The sequence below is a fragment of the Melanerpes formicivorus genome, unplaced genomic scaffold, assembly GCF_026170545.1.
Source record: "Melanerpes formicivorus ecotype bairdi unplaced genomic scaffold, bMelFor1.0.p_v2 SCAF_60, whole genome shotgun sequence".
NCBI lineage: Eukaryota > Metazoa > Chordata > Aves > Piciformes > Picidae > Melanerpes > Melanerpes formicivorus.
In genome coordinates this window covers 2,655,613-2,672,854 of record NW_027142412.1, presented here as the reverse complement: position 1 = coordinate 2,672,854, position 17,242 = coordinate 2,655,613, and the positions used below count along the sequence as shown (strand labels likewise).

Sequence of the window (17,242 nt, the reverse complement as noted above, 5' to 3'; positions counted from 1 at the left end):
ACTGGATCCTGAGGGGTTTCACCTGAACAGGAGGAAAAACATCTTTGGTGTGAGGTGCTGGACCCTTGGAGCAGGCTGCCCAGAGAAGCTGTGGAGTCTCCTCTGGAGAGCTTCCAAGCCCCCCTGGCCATTGCAATCCTGTGCAAGCTGCTGTGGGTGCCCCTGGTTGGACTGGATGATCTCCAGAGGCCCCTTCCAACCCCCACCATGCTGGAGCTGTCTGCAATGGAGCAGCTTTCAGAGCAGGTTAGGGCAGAACATCAGTAGGCAGATGTTAAGCAGATGATGTCCATCAGCTTGGACCATGAGCTTGCGTGCTCCAAGGGTGGGGCCGCTGCTACATCTGGATTCACAACACACTCCTGGTCCACACCTGCTCTAGCAAGAGGAGGTGTTTAGCAGCACACCTCCTGAGCTGCACTGAAACCAAATCAGCACTAACTCAGAACAAGGAAGTGGTGCTGGCTGCAAGCAACACTTTCTGCTTGGTCACTTCTGAGTCCTGTCTGGCAGGTGAGGGAACAGGTGAGGATTGGCTTTGTTTGCACTTCCTAGCAGCAGTTTTCAGCTCTGCTTTACCAATCTCCTGGAGCTGCTCTGAGCAATCACACTCAGAAAGGAGGTGACAGATTATCCTCCTCAGTGCTATGGGTGACCAAGGTTGGTTCAGAGCACACAGGAGGCTGGTGGTGGCTCAGGAGTGGTTTCATTCTCTGGAAAGAATAAAGCAAGCAGGGGAAAAAAATACTAGTAATAAAAAAGCCCAGGACCTGCCCCCATTTAGGTCAGGTTCCCCAAACCTGAAAAATAGGAACTTAAAAATAGTGCTCTTCCAGACTATTTTTACAAGGTTCCTTTTGTCTGCTGCTGGCTTTGAGCTTTAGACAAAGTCTTCTATTTGTTTCCTGAAGCATGGAAAGGCGAAGCCGAGATCCACGGTGTGGTCATCTGCCTTCGGGGGCCAGGACTTCAAAATGCTTCTTGGCAGGATTTGTGACAGGGGGGATGTCACAGAGACCTGTGACAGCCTAGCCTGAGGCAGGCAGAGAGTGGAGCTGTGAGGACCAAAGATGGTCCTACCGAGGGCTCGGGTTGTCAAATCCTCCCTTCCCCTCCATCCTCTGTCTCTTGCTCCCAGCATATGCTCTCAGTGCACAGTGATACACTGAGAGCCTCAGGCTTCTTGACAGCAAAAATCTCTATTTTCCAGGGGGGGAAAAGTAATAAATTAGGAAGCATGTGGGCAAAGCAAGGACTGGGCAAAATACATGGCCAGCACTGAGGCCAGGGCGATGCAGTGGTGTCTGCACAGCCCAGACATCCATCTCGCGTCGCATCAGGCATCGATCTCCCTCTGCTTTGGAAACCCAGAGTGAAAAACAATCCTCTGTCTGGCAAAGTAAAACCAGCTTTGATCTGAAGCCTCCTTGCTTTTGTCATCCCTATGGGCCCTGGTTGCTTTCTCTCCTGGCTTTGCTCACCACCAAAAGGACTACTTCTGAGGCAAGATCCTCTTCTGCTCTATGCTGGCTCTTCTTCCCTTGGCCCTTCAGGCTGTAGTGCTGGGTTTGTACCTACTGCTGCTAATCCATGAGCTACAGCTGTGGCATGAGCACCCAAAGGGAGGGTGAGACTCTGCAAAGTTCTGCTGAAGGCAGTGCTGTCTAAAAAAAACCCAATCCAAACCTTGCAGGTGGCTTAGAAAGGGACACAAGCTATGGGGTGCACAGAGTCAGAATCGTTTGGGTTAGAAGGGACTTAATCATCTGGTCCAGCCCCTCCTGCCCTGGGCAGGGACACCTTCCACTGGACTACATTGTTCAAAGCTCCATCCAACCTGGCCTTGAACACTTCCAGGGATGGGACATCCACAACCTCTACTGGCAACCTGGGCCAGTGCTTCACCATCCTTACAGCAGAGAGGTTCATGGAGGAAGGCTACATCAAAGGTTCCTCCAAGCCCAGATCTGCTTAGTGGTGGTGCAAACCTTTCAGTGGTGCCAAATAATAGCAGGTCCTGATGGGGTGTTCTGGGCTGGGGTCACAGCTCCCCTTGAAACCTGCAGTTGCATGGCAGTGACTGAATTACAGCCTGAATTGCACCTCTGCAATGAGGACAGGCTGAGGAATCTGGGGTTGTTCAGCCTGAAGAAGACTCCAGGGGGACCTTGGAGCTGCCTTCCAATACCTGAAGGGAACCTATAGGAAGGCTGCAAGGGACTCTTCCTAAGGGTGTCTAGAGACAGGCCAAGGGGGAAGGGTTTGAAGGTGAGGGAGAGCAGGGTTAGACTGGAGCTGAGGAAGAAGTTCTTCAGTCTGAGGGCGGTGAGACTCTGCAATGGGTTGCCCAGAGAGGTCGTGGATGTCTCCTCTCACTGGAGGTGTTCAAGGACAGGCTTGATGAGGCCTTGAGCATCCAAGCCTAGTTGAGAGGTGCCCCTGCCCATGGCAGGGGGGTTGCAGTAGGTGATCTCTGAGGACCCTTCCCACCTAAGCCTTTCTGTGATTCTATGATTTGATTCCTAGAAGAAGCTTCTCTGCTTTCCATGGCTGCTGCAGATCTCCCTGTGACATGATATGCTGCCAGACTCTGATTGCTCTTTAAGTGCTTGGGGCAAATAAGGGTCCCAGAAGAAATCCTCCAAAGCAGCTCTGAAAACATGTCCAAGTACAAGCTCTCTGCTGGCTGAGGCTCTTCCTCCTGCTGGCACAGAACTCAGTATGTGCTGGATGAGCACTCCCTGATGCAGAGGATCAGGGAGAGCTGGAGGCTGAGAGCTGGGACTGAAGGAATCCAAGCAGGCAGAATTCACTTCTCCATCCTTAGCCCTACAAAACCTTCCAGCACTGATATCAAAGGAGCTGTGCCTTTGGCTTGCTCAGAGGAATGATTGGCTTGATCTTGATGCTTGTATTAATGAGGCAGAGCTTGGCACGTGTGAAGCCTCAGCAGGTGATGCTCCTTGAAAGGAAACATCCAGTGGGGCTTAGAATCATAGAGTTGTTTTGGTAAGAAAAAACCTTTAACATCATCCAGTCCAAGCCTTCTCTAACTCTGCCCAGGCTGGTGCTAACCCATGTCTCTCAGCACCACATCTCTGCCTCTTTTAAACACCTACAGGGATGGGGATTCAACCACCTCCCTGGGCAGCCTCTGCCAGGCTTTGAGAACCCTTCCAGTCAAGAAGTTTCTTCTAATACCTAACTTAAACCTCTGCTGGTGCAACTTGAGGCCATTTCCTCTCATCCTATCACCTGTTCCAATCTCCTTTCAGAGAACAGTAGAGAGTGAGAAGGTTTCCCCTCAGCCCCCTTTTCTCCAGGCTGAATGACCTCAGTTCCCTGAGCTGTCCCTCACCAGCCCTGCTCTCCAGACCCTTCAGCAGCTTCATTGCCCTTCTCTGGACTGACTCGAGGACCTCAATGTCCTTCTTGTAGTGCAGAGAGGTTAAGACTTCCAGGAGGAAACTTGAACACAACATTCCCCTAAGTAATGTCTAATGTTTTAACTCCTCTCCTACACTTCTGGCTGTTGTGCAGACAGAGATGATTTCTCACTTGCCTGGAGAGTTGTTTGCTCCATTGTAGGTCCCAAACATTGCCAATATTTGGGTCACAGACCTTCTCTTGCTATATTGGCACAGGCACAAGTTCTCTACCATAAGGGTGGTGAGACACTGGCACAGGTTGTCCAGGGATGTTGTGGATCCCCCCTCCCTGGAGGTGTTCAAGACCAGCTTGGATGAGGCCTTGAGCAGCCTGGGCTGGTGGGAGGTGTCCCTGCCCTTAGGAGGTGGGTTGGAACTAGACGATTTTCGAGGTCCCTTCCAACCTAAACCAATCTGTGACTCTATGAAGTTGTTCCTCGTTGCTGTGGTCTTTTCCCTGTGTCTGGCTGATGAACACTAACCCTGTGCCTGCTCTCCACTGCCGTCCAGCCCCTGCCCTGCGGGCGGCAGTCGCCAACGAAGGGCGCAGCAAACGGAAGCCCTTCCAAGTGCCCGCGCTTCGTCAAGATCAGGAACTGGGAGACTGGCTCCGTGCTTCATGACACCCTGCACCTCAAGACAGCCATGGTGAGTGCAGCTGAGGGGACTGCCTGAAAGGTGGTCTGAGCATAACTGAGTGGATCACAGCGTTTCCAAGCTGGCTTCACCTGGAAACGCAGGGCTGGGTGAGCTGTGGCCACTTCCCCTTTCCCCGGCGGGTGAGAGGGAAGCCTGTCTGGCATCATCGGGACAGGCAGGGGGCTTTCTGCCAAGCTGGGGCAGCTAGTGAGCCCCAGTTGTGACAGAATCACTGAATCATTTTGGCTAGAAGAGACCTTCAAGATCACAGAGTCCAGCTGCTAAGGCAGCACTGCCAGGCCCCCGCTAGGGCATGTCCTTCAGCAGCAGGTGACTGCACACGCTTGGGCTGCCTTCTGCAGCGCTGCTGGGAGGTGTGAAAACCAATGAGCTGGAAACGGCCCTCGTTGCCAAAGGTGCCACCAACTTCTGCAGAGCTAACTCTTGACTCCCCCCAGCCCATCCCAGCTCATGTAGCAGAAAGTGCTGCAGCAGCCCAAGACTCTCTTGTCTCCTCCTGTCTCACCAGACCACTGCATGCACCGAGCAGATCTGCATGGGCTCAGTCATGACCCCCAGCCAGCATGTCCGCAAGTCAGAAGACACCAGGACTAAAGAGGAGCTTCTCCTCTTGGCTAAGGACTTCATTGACCAGTACTACTCCTCCATAAAGAGGTAAGTATTGACCAGAGAAGGTCACAGTCCAAGGCTGCTGCTCATGCTGAGATGTCACCTATGCCTGTGAGTCAAAGCAGGGTGAGACTGTGGTGCTCCACATTCAGCTGCTTCTTTGGGGGGATTTCATTCCCAGCATTTATTGTGTGTCTCTGTGCAAATTACTGACCTCTCTTGTTTGGCTTGTCCAGCCCAGAGAAGAAAAGGCTCTGGGGTGACCTTATTGCAGCCTTTCAGTACTGAAAAGGGCTGATCAGAAAGCTGGGGACAGAGTTTTAGCAGGGCCTGTTGTGCCAGGACAAGAGGTGATGGTTTGAAACTGAAAGAGGGAGATTCAGCCTGGAGAGAAGGAAGAAATGTTTGACACTGAGGGTGCTGAGACCCTGTCCCAGGTTGCCCAGAGAGGTGGGAGATGCCTTTTGCCTGGAACCATTCCAGGTGAGGTTGTTTGTGGCTCTGGCTGCAGCAGGGATGGACAAAATGAGCTTCAAAGGTCTCTTCCAACTCAAATTGTTCTGTGAGTCTGTGATTCACTTGCACTTGGCCAGCTGTTACCTCCTCCTTTGCCCACCCATGCAGATCTGGCTCCAAAGCCCACATGGAAAGGCTGGAAGAAGTGACCAAGGAGATTGAAGCCACTGACACCTACCAGCTGCGGGACACGGAGCTGATCTATGGAGCTAAGCACGCCTGGAGGAATGCAGCTCGCTGCGTGGGCAGGATTCAGTGGTCCAAGCTGCAGGTGAGCACCAGCACAGCAGCAGGCAGCTGCCAGGCTGTGGCTGCACAGGAGTTTTGGAGAGGCCACACTTGACTCTTCAAGCATCTGGGGAAGCACAGCACAGGTTCTTTGGGGGTGTTCACAGCACAGCAGCTGCGGTCTCCTTGAGAGCCTTGGGGATGCACAGGTTGGGAGGTCAGCAGAAGCTGGAAAAGCATCTGTGGGGCAGGTGTAGCCTCAGTGTCTGAGTGTGAAACAGGGCCAGCTGGAAGCTGGTGCTCTAAAGAAGATTTCCCAACCTCAGACACTGCTCCAGCATCTTACATGCTACTCCCCAAACCACTGTTCTTCCTGGAGAGGGGCAGCAGAACACACTCATCCTCAGGACAGAGATGCTAGGCAGGAGAAGGTTTGTCTCAGTGCCCTTTTGGCTGGCTGGTAGCGCAGGGTAGGATCTGATTTCATGATCTCTAGTGGAATCCCTTGGTGTGGAGATGACATATCACTCTGTAGCCTGGAGCACAGCTCAAGTGCTGCTGAGCTATTCTTGGGGCTGCTTCACACATGGCTTGGCAGTGCTTGGGGCTAGGAAGCTGAGCCTCCTTCACTCCCAGCTCAGCCTTCAGCTCTTCTCTTTCGCTGTTCCTTTTGCCATATCTGAACCATGAGAGGAACCATTTCTGCCTGAAACTCTCCTCAAGCCTCCTACTGACCCTCTTTCCTGGTTCCCCCATTCTTTTGTCAATGTCCCGTGCCTAGAATCATTCCAGGTCAGGTTTTTGGGGCTCTGAGCAACCTGCTCTAGTTGCAGAGGTCCCTGCTCACTGCAGGGGGGTTGGACTGGATGACCTTGAAAAGTCCCTTCCAACCTGTCCTGGGTTAACACAGCTCCCTGGGTTGGCATCAGCAGATTTGACTCAACACATGACACAGCCCAAACCCTTCTATGACTCTGTGATTCCTCACCCTCTCAGTGAATCTGAGCCCTGACTGACACTTCTCCTCTTTCAGCTTTGAGTCTTGATCTTTAAGAGACAAAGAGAAGAAACCAGAACTGTTGGTGGGTAAGCCAATAGGAGCAGCAGCAGGTTGAGAGCACTGAATTGAGGAGGTTTTTTTGCTTGAGCAGCAGATGACTCACCTCTCCAGCACAGAAGGGGCAGCTGGATTAGACATCCACATGTTGTAAAGGCAGGGAACACATAATTATGGAGCTTTAGATCCCTTTGAAGTCACGTTGGCCTCGAGGGCTTTCCCTGTGCTCTGATCCTTCTGCCTGGCTCTGCCCTAGGACCTGGAGCATCTTGCAGCATCACCAGAATTATTTCCACTCTTCCAGGTGTTTGATGCCAGGGATTGCACCACAGCCCATGGGATGTTCAATTATATCTGCAACCACATCAAATATGCCACCAACAAAGGGAACCTCAGGTGAGACTCCGGGGTTTGCAGCTGAAGGTCCCTGGATGTGTGTCCACCCAGCGCTGGGCCCTGCTGAGACTGTCCCCTTTAACATCCACTGCACAGTGGGATGGCTGCAGCCAGACAGGATGGTTGTAGCCAGCCTCTGTCCTGGGGAGGCTTAGAGTGACCTGGTATCAGCAGAAGTGGTCCTTCTGGTCCAAGTACATCTGTTCTGGCTGCCCATGGGACCCTAAAGGGCAGATGTTCCAGTTATTTCTCCTTTCCTATACTCTGCATCAAGGGCAGAGCATGAGCTGCTCTCCAGATCTATCTGAACCTGCATGTGAGCAGCCAGCTTGTCCCTGCAGCTGAATTGCTGGAAGCTCTCCACATTCCAGAGCTGGGTTGCACCTGGCCATGCCTTCTTCTGGAGAAGGAAATAGAGTAACTGTTTAGTCTTGAGAGGAGAAGGCTGAGATGTCTGTAAATATCTGAGGGCTGGGTGTCAAGATGAAGCTGCCAGACTCTTTTTGATGGTGCCCAGTGATAGGACAAGGAACCACAGGGATAAGCTGGAAGCCAGCAAGTTCCACCTCAACAGGAGGAGAAACTTGTTTGGTGTGAGGGTGCTGGAGCAGGCTGCCCAGAGAGGTTGTGAAACCTCCTTCTCTGGGGAGATTCCAAACCCACTTGGATCTGTTCCTGTGTGACCTGTCTTGGGTGATTCTTCTCTGGCAGGGAGGTTGGATGGATGATCTCTAGAGGTCCCTTCCAACCCCTAACATCCTGTGGTTGGAAAAGTCCTCAGAGATCATCCAGTCCAACCTATCACCCAACACCTCCTGACTAACTAAACCATGGCTTCAAGTGCCACCTCCAATCCCTTTTTGAACACCTCTGTGGATGGTGTCTCCACCATCTCCCTGGGCAGCACATCCCAATGGCCAATTACTCTTTCTGGGAAGAAATTTCTCCTCACCTCCAGACTAAACCTCCCCTGGCACAGCTTGAGACTGTGTCCTCTTGTTCTGGTGCTGCTTGCCTGGGAGAAGAGACCAACCCCCACCTGGCTACAACCTCCCTTCAGGGAGTTGGAGAGAGCAAGAAGGTCTCCCCTGAGCCTCCTCTTCTCCAGGCTAAGCAACCCCAGCTCCCTCAGCCTCTCCTCCCAGGGCTGTGCTCCAGACCCCTCCCCAGCCTCGTTGCCCTTCTCTGGACACTTTCCAGTGTCTCAATGTCCTTCTTAAACTGAGGAGCCCAGAACTGGACACTGGGGGTCGTCCAAGGCACAAGCAGCGGTGGGGCACAGGGTGGTGACAGGCAGGGGCAGCCCCTTTCCCCCAGCATCGCTCTGACGCCTCCTGTCCTGTGTCCTCGCAAGCCCTGGGCGCTCAGCAGCGCTGCCTCTCCCTCCCAGGTCTGCCATCACCATCTTCCCGCAGCGGACGGACAGCAAGCACGACTTCCGCATCTGGAACGCGCAGCTCATCCGCTACGCCGGCTACAAGCAGCCCGACGGCACCGTGCTGGGGGACCCTGCGAACGTGGAGCTGACCGAGGTACCGCCCAAGGCCGCCTCCCTCCCCGCCCAGAGCCGCGGGCGCGGCGCTGCTGGCGGCAAGCACAGCCTCTGACCCTCCCAGGAGGGTGCTGGGTCAAGCAGTGCCACGAAACAAAAAGAAGCAGGCTGGGACTGGAGATCAGGAAGAAATTCTTTCCAGTGAGGGTGGGGAGACACTGGAACAGGCTGCCCACAGAAGCTGTGGATGCCCCCCCATGGAGGTGTTCACAGTCAGGTTGGATGAGGTGTTGAGCAAGCTGGTCTAGATGAAGGTGTCCCTTCCTCTAGAGGGAGGTTGGAACTGGATGATCTTGAAGGTTCCTTCCAACCCAAACCATTCTCTGAACCAAGGAGGTCTCCTCTGCCACTGCAGACAGAGGCAGCAGAGGGCTTGGTGAGTACTGCCAACAGTGAAGCCTGAAGGAGATGGAGAGGGAGACCCTGGAACAGGTTGCCCAGGGAGGTTGTGGATGCCTCATCCCTGAAGTGTTGAAAGCCAGCCTGAAGGAGCCACCTGGGCTAGTGGGAGGTGTCTCTGCCCATGGCAGGGAGGTTGGAACTAGAGGATCTTCAATGTCCCTTCCAACCTAAGCCATTCTATGAATCCTATGAAGAAGTTCTCCTGACTCACTCTCAGACCCAACCTGGGCACTCTCAGCATTGAGCAGGTTTTTTCCAATCACCATTTTGTGTCTTTAAGGCACTGGGAGCCTGGGCTAGTGGGAGTTGTCCCAGTCCATGGCAGGGGGGTTGGATCTGGATGGTCTTGAAGGTCCCCTCTAACCCAAACCATTCTGTGGCTCTATGAATCTGTGAGAATGAGGCCCCTGGATATCTCCCCAGGAATCAAAGCTTCCACTCATGTAGGAGTTGGCTACAGCTGCACTGAGAGATTCATGTCTCATGCTCCTCCAGCCAAGAAGGGGTCACTTGGTGGTGCTGAGGGAACTGTTGCAGGAGGACCCAATGCTGACCTAGGCTGGTGGGAATCAGAAAGGAGATCTGCATTCTGCTGCTGCCTGTGGGCACTGCCCACCCTGCACCAGTGCTCTGCTCAGCTCCTCCCAAACTCCTTTTCCCACCCATTTTCTCCTTCACCATTGCAGGCACAAATAGGGTCAGGAGCTTGTTCAGAGCCATGTCCCTACCTGTGGATGTTCTAAGCTCATTTGGAGCCCAGGTCCCCCTTGCTTGGCCATGGGTTGGCTGAGAAAGGCAGCCTCATGCCACAGCTCCCTTGGATGGACTTGCTGCTCAACCATAAGGGCCAAGCAGGGATGCTGTCAGGAGACCCTGCTCAGTGCCATGTGACTCCCAGCATGGTATGGGTTGGAAGGGACCTCAGGAGATTCTTCCAACCCTAGAGCATTCCTTCCCTTCTTGTTTCTCTTCCACTGCCAGTGCAGCCAGTCTGCCTACAGTCTCCATTCCCCTTGGCTCATCTGAAGGGGGTGCAGGGTCCTGCTGAACTTGATCACCCTGGGCAGGATCTGATCACCCTATCAAAGTGAATCAGGCACCTCTAATTCTTGCAAAGGCCATGGAGATGCTTTGTGCTCTCTCCACTCCCCAGAAGCTGTCCTTGCCCTCTTGCAACACCGGAATCACAGACTGGTGGGGGTTGGAAGGGACCTCTGGAGATGATCCAGTCCAACACCCCTGCTAAAGCAGGGTCACCTAAAGCAGATTGCTAGAGGGGCTTTATGACCTGCTGGGACTTCCACCCCCACCTTTGTTTTGCCTGTAGATCTGCATTCAGCAAGGGTGGAAGGCACCCTACGGGCGCTTCGACATCCTGCCTCTGCTCCTGCAAGCCAACGGCAACGACCCAGAGCTCTTTGAGATCCCGCCGGAGCTGGTGCTGGAAGTGCCCATCAGGCATCCCAAGTAAGTCAGAGAGAGCCCCAAAACTGCTTGAGGACTCTGGTTTCACTCTCAGCCATCTCCTGTTATTGGCCTGCTCATGACTTGGGGGCTTTGCCCAAGACCCTCTTACAGGGCAGAGCTGGGAAGCGATTTGTGTCCTTGCCTCAGGTCTTCCAGGACTTACATCACCCTGCAGCACTCCTGACACATCCCCTCCTCCCCAAGTCAGGGAGACAGTCTGCTCATAATCTGGTGGCTGTAGCAAAGTGGCCTCCTCCATTCCTAGTGGGCAGCAGGGTGCCCTTGTGGCCAAGAGGGCCAATGGTATCCTGAGGTGCATCAAGAAAAGCGTGGCCAGCAGGTCTAGGGAGGTTCTCCTCCCCCTTTACTCTGCACTGGTGACACCATGCCTGGAGTGCTGTGTCCAGTTTGGGGCTCCCCAGTTCAAGAGAGACAGGGAACTGCTGGGAGAGTCCAATAGAGGTTGTGAGGATGATGAAGGGACTTGGAACATCTCTGCTATGGAGGAAAACTGAGAGCCCTGGGGCTGGTTAGTCTGGAGAGGAGAAGGCTGAGAGGAGACCTTATCCATGTCTATAAATATCTGAGAGGTGGGTGTCAAGATGAAGGTGCCAGGCTCTGTTTGGTGGTGCCCTGTGACAGGACAAGCAACAGTGGGGATAAGCTGAAACCCAGCAAGTTCCACCTCAACAGGAGGAGAAACTTCTTTGGTGTGAGGGTGCTGGAGCCCTGGAGCAGGCTGCCCAGAGAGGTTGTGGAGTCTCCTTCTCTGGAGACTTTCTAAACCTGCCTGGATGTGTTCCTGGGTGACCTGCCCTGGCTGATCCTGCTTTGGCAGAGGCTTGGACTGGATGATCTCTGGTGGTGCCTTCCAACCACTAACATTCTATGATTCCGTGGCTCTGTGATCCCCCTGCCTGCCCTGGGGAACAGCTGATGGCCTGACCCTGCCGTGTCCCACCAGGTTTGAATGGTTTAAGGACCTGGGCCTCAAGTGGTATGGCTTGCCAGCAGTCTCCAACATGCTCCTCGAGATTGGTGGCTTGGAGTTCTCTGCCTGCCCCTTCAGTGGCTGGTACATGGGCACAGAGATTGGCGTCCGGGACTACTGCGACAACTCTCGCTACAACATCCTGGAGGTAGCTGCCCCTCACCCAGGAGGCCAGGAGGGAGCCCCTGGGGCGGTGGGTGGCTGGGTGTGGAGCAGGCAGGACGCTGGGAGATTGTTGCCTTGAGTGGGAGAGTACAGGGCATTCACCTTCTGGAGCCAAGTGGCCAAAGGATCTGGTGGGCTGGCAAGTTTGTTGTGTCCTGTGTGGCCAGCTGGTGTCGAACACAGGGAGTGGTGATGCCCACTGAGCTCCACAGAGACTTCTCAAGGCATCTTATGGATCAGCAGGAGCCTGATGTACTTGACTGAGGTCCAGTGCTAAGAGCTGGTGGGGCTGAGAGGGCACTGAGACACTTCACAAACCCTTCAGGGCCATGCTTGCCCATCCTCCAGCTGCCCCCTCTGGAGTGCTCTACCATGGCATGGAGACTCTCCACACTGTGGCCAGGGGTCTGTTCCTCCCCACACATGGATCACCACCATCTCCTGCTGTCCCACAGACCCACTCATTTCCTCTCCTCTCACAAAGAGCAGCTGCTTGGTGGTCCTTCTCAGCAGCATTTAGTCATCTCCCTGTGCTCAGGGGAGGAAGGGACTGGCCTTGCTCCTGTCAGGGAGAGGAAAAGGCAGGACCACATTTTCTCAGAGGAAGGCAAAACGTCCTTGCATGTGTGCTGCCCTGCCCTGCAAGTGCCTTGTGGCAGCCTGAGTCCCTCCTTTGGGTTCCTCTCCCCAGGCAAAGACTTCAGCCCTTGGTTCTTGGCCATTGATTGTGTTCACCTCTTCCCATGTTTTGTTACAGCAAGTGGCCAAGAAAATGAACCTGGATATGAGGAAAACCTCCTCCCTGTGGAAGGATCAGGCCCTGGTAGAGATCAACATTGCTGTGCTCTACAGCTTCCAGGTACTTGAGCAGCAGGACTCTGTTTGGGTCATGCCTGAGGGACACAGGGACTGGATGGGACAAGTATGAAGACATCTTCCCAAGGACGATGGCAGCAGCTGATAAACTCAGCTGAAACCAGGCTGTGCCTTCCTCATTTTCGGCTGTTCCAGGAGCCTGCAGTGATATTTAATCATCTCTGTGCCCTGGATGTTGCAAAGACAGCACTGCAGCATCTGAGCTCTGCTGCTCCAGGGGGAGTGCCCTGAGGGGGCAAGATCCAGCCCTTCTGTCCCATCCATGAGGCAAGAACTGGCCCAGGTTCTCCTCACCACCACCTTCACCTAAAGGCTGGGTAGCAAAACTAGACCTTGATAACTCAACTTCAGTGGGTGAGAGTCCCTCCTAGAGCTGGATCAGAGCTGCTCCTGGAGCTGTGTGAGCCATGAAAGAGTTCCCCTGGGGGCTGAGCAGAGGATGCTCCATCCCCTTCACACCATCTTAGTCTTGGCTTGACCCATGAGAAGAGGAGGAGCAGCCATCCCATAGTGCATCCATTCAGGAAGGACAAGGACAGCTTTGCAGCCTTCTTGGGAAGACCAGGGTCAGCAGCCACCCTCTGTCATGTCCAAAAGTACAGTCCTGTAAGGCTGTGGGAGTGAGAAATGAAATAAGGGCTACGTGGAAGGAAAGTGAGGCCATCATAGGAACAAGTTCTTTACTGTGGGGGTGGTGGAACACTGGAACAGGTTACCCAGACAGGTAGTGGAGGCCTCATCCCTGGAGACATTCAAGGTCAGGCTTGCTGGGGCTCTGAGCAACTTGCTGGAGGAGGGGGACGTCCCTGCTGACTGGGTTAGAGGACCTTTAATGGTCTCTTCCAACCCAAACCATTCTGTGATTCTATGATGTGGGTCCAGCAGCTCCAGATGTAAAATTTGGTTGCAGTAACCCACAGCTGTTGGCTCTGCTCTCTTCTCCCTCCCACAGAGTGACAAGGTGACCATTGTGGACCACCACTCAGCCACAGAGTCCTTTATCAAGCACATGGAGAATGAGTACCGCTGCCGTGGAGGCTGTCCTGCCGACTGGGTGTGGATTGTCCCCCCAATGTCTGGCAGCATCACCCCAGTTTTCCACCAGGAAATGCTCAACTACCGCCTCACCCCCTCCTTTGAGTACCAGGTACTGTCTGCACCCTGTCTTCCACCAGTGCTGCCTGCCCAAGGGGATAGCCAAGAGCAGGGTGGGAGCTGGAGCTCAGAAGGTGCAGGAAGGAGATGGACACCATCTTATCCCTTCCACAAGCTGTTCCTTGAGGCAGTGAGGTCCAGGAATGAGTCTAAGTGGTGATTCCCCTTCACATGGTGTAATAACCCCCTGGGTGTCACAGCTTTCCACAAGGGAATGGCTTTGTTGTCCCCCCATGGGAACATGGAACACCCAAGGACCCAACTTTCACCCTTGGAAGCAGAACTAAGCAGAGCTTCCTTCCTTTGGAAGTGCCTCATTTTGCACTTTGATGCCCAGGTGAGGAAATGAGCTGGTGGCCATCATATCCCTTCCTTGGGTGGATGGCTTCTGCCAGCCTGGGGATGCAGCACTTTGCTGGGGGGGGAGGAGGGGTCCCCTGCCCAGCAGGCCAAGCCCTGCGTGAGCCGAAACGCTACTGCTGGAGCCTTGAACGCTCCAAAGCATGGGAGAGCAGGCTCTGAGCAAACAAGCACGCCCTCATTAGCCAACCATCCCTGTTCTGGTGGTTTTCACACAATGTGACCTTTAGTCAAGAGCCCTTAAGGAACAATCCCCAAGCAGGAGCAGTCTGTTCATTTCTGTAAGCAATCCACCAGGAACCCCGACGCTTCCTGGCCCCGCTCGCAGCCAGCCGCCTGCCAGGGCACTGAATTAGCTTGTTCCTCACTTCAGCTGCCTGCTCTTCCCAAAGGGCCTCTTAGGGAAAAGAAACTGGGCTGGGGAGGGGGAAGAATGTGCTTTGCATCACCTCCCTCCTTCTGGTGTTGCCTGCTGCCTTGTTGCCTGTGACCTATTGATGCTCAGCTCAGAGGTGAGAAAAGCACTTGGCCAGATGCTGTGTTGAGCCAACAAGGGTTTTAGCAGATTGCAGTTCTCTCTGTGCATTCTCCACTGCCCAGCTGCCCCAAGAGAGCTCCAGGGAGCCTCCTGTAGAGATCAGGAGCTAGAAAGAGGCCAGCTAGTCTTCCCCTTCATGACTAGAGGAAGTGCTGCTGAAGTGAGTCCAGAGGAGGCCACAAAGGTGATCCAAGGAGTGGAGCAGCTCTGCTATGAGGATAGGCTGAGGGAGCTGAGGTTGTTCAGCCTGGGGAAGAGAAGGGGCCGGGGGGGACATTAAAATTGTCTTCTAGTATCTGAAGAGAACCTGCAGGAGTGCTGGAGAGGGACTTTTCATGAGGGTGTCCAGAGACAGGACAAGGGGGAACGTTTTGAAGAGGAGAGGAGATTTAGCCTTACAATTTAGGAAGAAGTTCTTCAGTGCAAGAGTGCTGAGACTCTGGAAGTTGCCCAGAGAGGTTGTGGATGCCTCCTCCCTGGAGGTGTTCAAGACCAGGTTGGATGAGGCCTTGAGCAACCAAAGCTAGTGGAAGGGAGGCTGGAGGAGATGACCTTTAATGTCCCTTCCAACATAAGCCATTCTGTGATGATTCTATGAGATAATCATTTCCCAGAGCTCTGAGCACTGCCCATCAGCTGCTGCTGCTCTTCTCTCTCCTAGCCTGACCCCTGGAACACCCATGTCTGGAAAGGGGTCAATGGGACACCTACCAAGAAGAGGGCCATTGGCTTTAAGAAGTTAGCAAAGTAAGTACCAACAGGCTCTGGAAAGCCTTGGAGCGTGTGGGGCCCGCCCTGGTTTGGGAAGCTCTGTCTGCATTATTTGATAGCACTGCCCCATGGATGTGGGTAGCTGATGGCTTATAAGTCTTTGCCTCAGTCCATTGGAGGCTTTAGCTGCCACAGGGGACATCTGGAGAAACAAACAGTCTGTGGAACACCCCATCAGGCCACCAAAAGATGTGCCACCAGGTGAATATTAGATGTTGCACATAGTCTCTTCTCCCAGGCTGGTTCGTTGCCCAGTAAGGTGTTCCTCAATGCTCAGGAATGGCTTTGTCACTTCTTGAGGGTACAGTTGGCTGCACATCTCCTTTCACTGCCCCCTGGGGCAAAGAGCTCACCCATGGTGACATTCAGAGCCATGCTGGCACAACTATCCGTATTTCATTTCCTCTCCCTCCCTCTTCAGCTATTTGAGGAGCACTTGTCTCCAGTGTGCTCCTCAGCCTCCAAACACCCACTTTGCAAGAAGTGGGGAGTTAGGAATGAGGAATCTCCCTGCAGGCTGCAAATGGACCAATACTGAGCTCAGGTTTGCACTTCATGGCCAGCTGACCCCTGGTAATGACCACTTGAATCCCTTTGTCCTGCCCAAGCTTCTGGTCAGCTGGGGTGTAGCAATGAAGAGGCATTTGCAGCCTTTGGCTGACCCTGCCCCAAATGCCTCCTCAGTGGGCCACTGGCAGAGAGATTCTTGTAGGAGCTCCATGGCAGCAGAACCCTGGGCTAAGGCTGGGGAGGGCTGGGTCTGCCCCCAGATCTGTGGGCAGGCTGCCAGGTGGCCTTGTGCTGCTCACAGCATCTCCCCACGCTTCAGCTTCCCTGAGCTTCCCTATCAGCTCGTTCCCACTCTTCAGCTGTCACCTTCTGTGAGCTGTTCTCCATGGTGCATCCATAAACATGATCAGCAGCTGATGAATGCTCTCCTTAGGCTGACTCTCGGTGCCTGGGGCTGGGCTGGAACCCAGGGCTGGTGGAGAGTGTGAGAAGATTAATGGAGCCATTGAGTTGGAAGGAATGGGGCTTTTATTTGTGTGTGTGCCTGCAATTGATTCATAGCCTGATGAAAATGTGAGGGTGGCAGGTAATGGGGGGAAAAAAACCAAACCACCTCCATTGTTCCTGGTGGAGGGGAGAGCAATTCCCATCAATCCTGCCTGGATCTCGGCTGAACAAGGGACGGAGCCAGCCCAGCAGACCCGAGCGCGGCGCCGGGCGCTGGTCTCAGCCTGGGTTTGAAGCCTGTTTGGACAGGCTGCGCTGGTCCTGGCCAAAGCAGAGTGTTTAACCCTGCAGTCCCCACCTGCCCTGCCCCTTCCATCCCCTGGGGACAGGGAAAGCAAAGGGGCAGCTTTAGCATGCAGAGCTGAAGCTTGAGGAGGGCAGATTGAGACTGGAGATTAGGAAGAAATTCTTTCCAGTGAGGGTGGGGAGAGACTGGAACAGGTTTGCCCAGGGAGGTGGTGGATGCCTCCTTCCTGGAGGTGATCAAGACCAGGGTGGAAGAGGCCTTGAGCAGCCTGGTCTCCTGGAAGGTGTCCCTGCCCATGGCAGGGGGATTGGAACTGGATGATCTTTGAGGTCCTTTCCAACCCAAACCATTCTGTGAATCTATGAAACATGCTGAGGGATGCTCCAGGGGCTGACTTTGACCTGGAGGGCAGTTGCCTGGAGAAGAGAGGACACACCAGCCTGGTGGGGGGTCCTACCTCTTAGTTCCTCTCCTTTTTTAACCTCTCCAAGTGATTTTCCAAACCTAGAGCCTTTCTTCCCTCCTTGCTTCTCCTGCCAGCCCAAGCAGTCCATCTGCAGCATCCATTCCCCCTGGCCCATCTGAAGGGGATGCAGGAATCCTGCTGAAGGTGATCACCCTGGGCAGGATCTGATCACCCTATTAAAGTGAGTCAAGCACCTCCTGCTCTTGCAAAGGCCATGGAGATGCTTTGTGCTGTCTCAACTCCCTGAAAGTTGCCCCTTCCCTGTTGCAGCACACCTGACTAAGTCACAGACTGGTGGGGGTTAAAAGTGCCCTCTGGAGACCATCCAGTCCAACCACCCT

The 17,242-nt window shown here is 54.0% G+C and overlaps 1 protein-coding gene across 1 annotated transcript in view; it reads left to right on the top strand.

Moving 5' to 3' along the window:
- The window catches only part of NOS1 (nitric oxide synthase 1), a 99,819-nt gene that overhangs the window by 56,305 nt on the left and 26,272 nt on the right, over positions 1-17,242 (top strand). The window contains exons 4-13 of the mRNA XM_068161802.1: positions 3,939-4,076; positions 4,597-4,742; positions 5,322-5,484; positions 6,803-6,894; positions 8,285-8,426; positions 10,176-10,315; positions 11,280-11,454; positions 12,229-12,330; positions 13,300-13,494; positions 15,062-15,147. Coding sequence (XP_068017903.1) covers positions 3,939-4,076; positions 4,597-4,742; positions 5,322-5,484; positions 6,803-6,894; positions 8,285-8,426; positions 10,176-10,315; positions 11,280-11,454; positions 12,229-12,330; positions 13,300-13,494; positions 15,062-15,147 — 1,379 coding nt within the window. The remainder of the gene's footprint in view (positions 1-3,938; positions 4,077-4,596; positions 4,743-5,321; positions 5,485-6,802; positions 6,895-8,284; positions 8,427-10,175; positions 10,316-11,279; positions 11,455-12,228; positions 12,331-13,299; positions 13,495-15,061; positions 15,148-17,242) is intronic.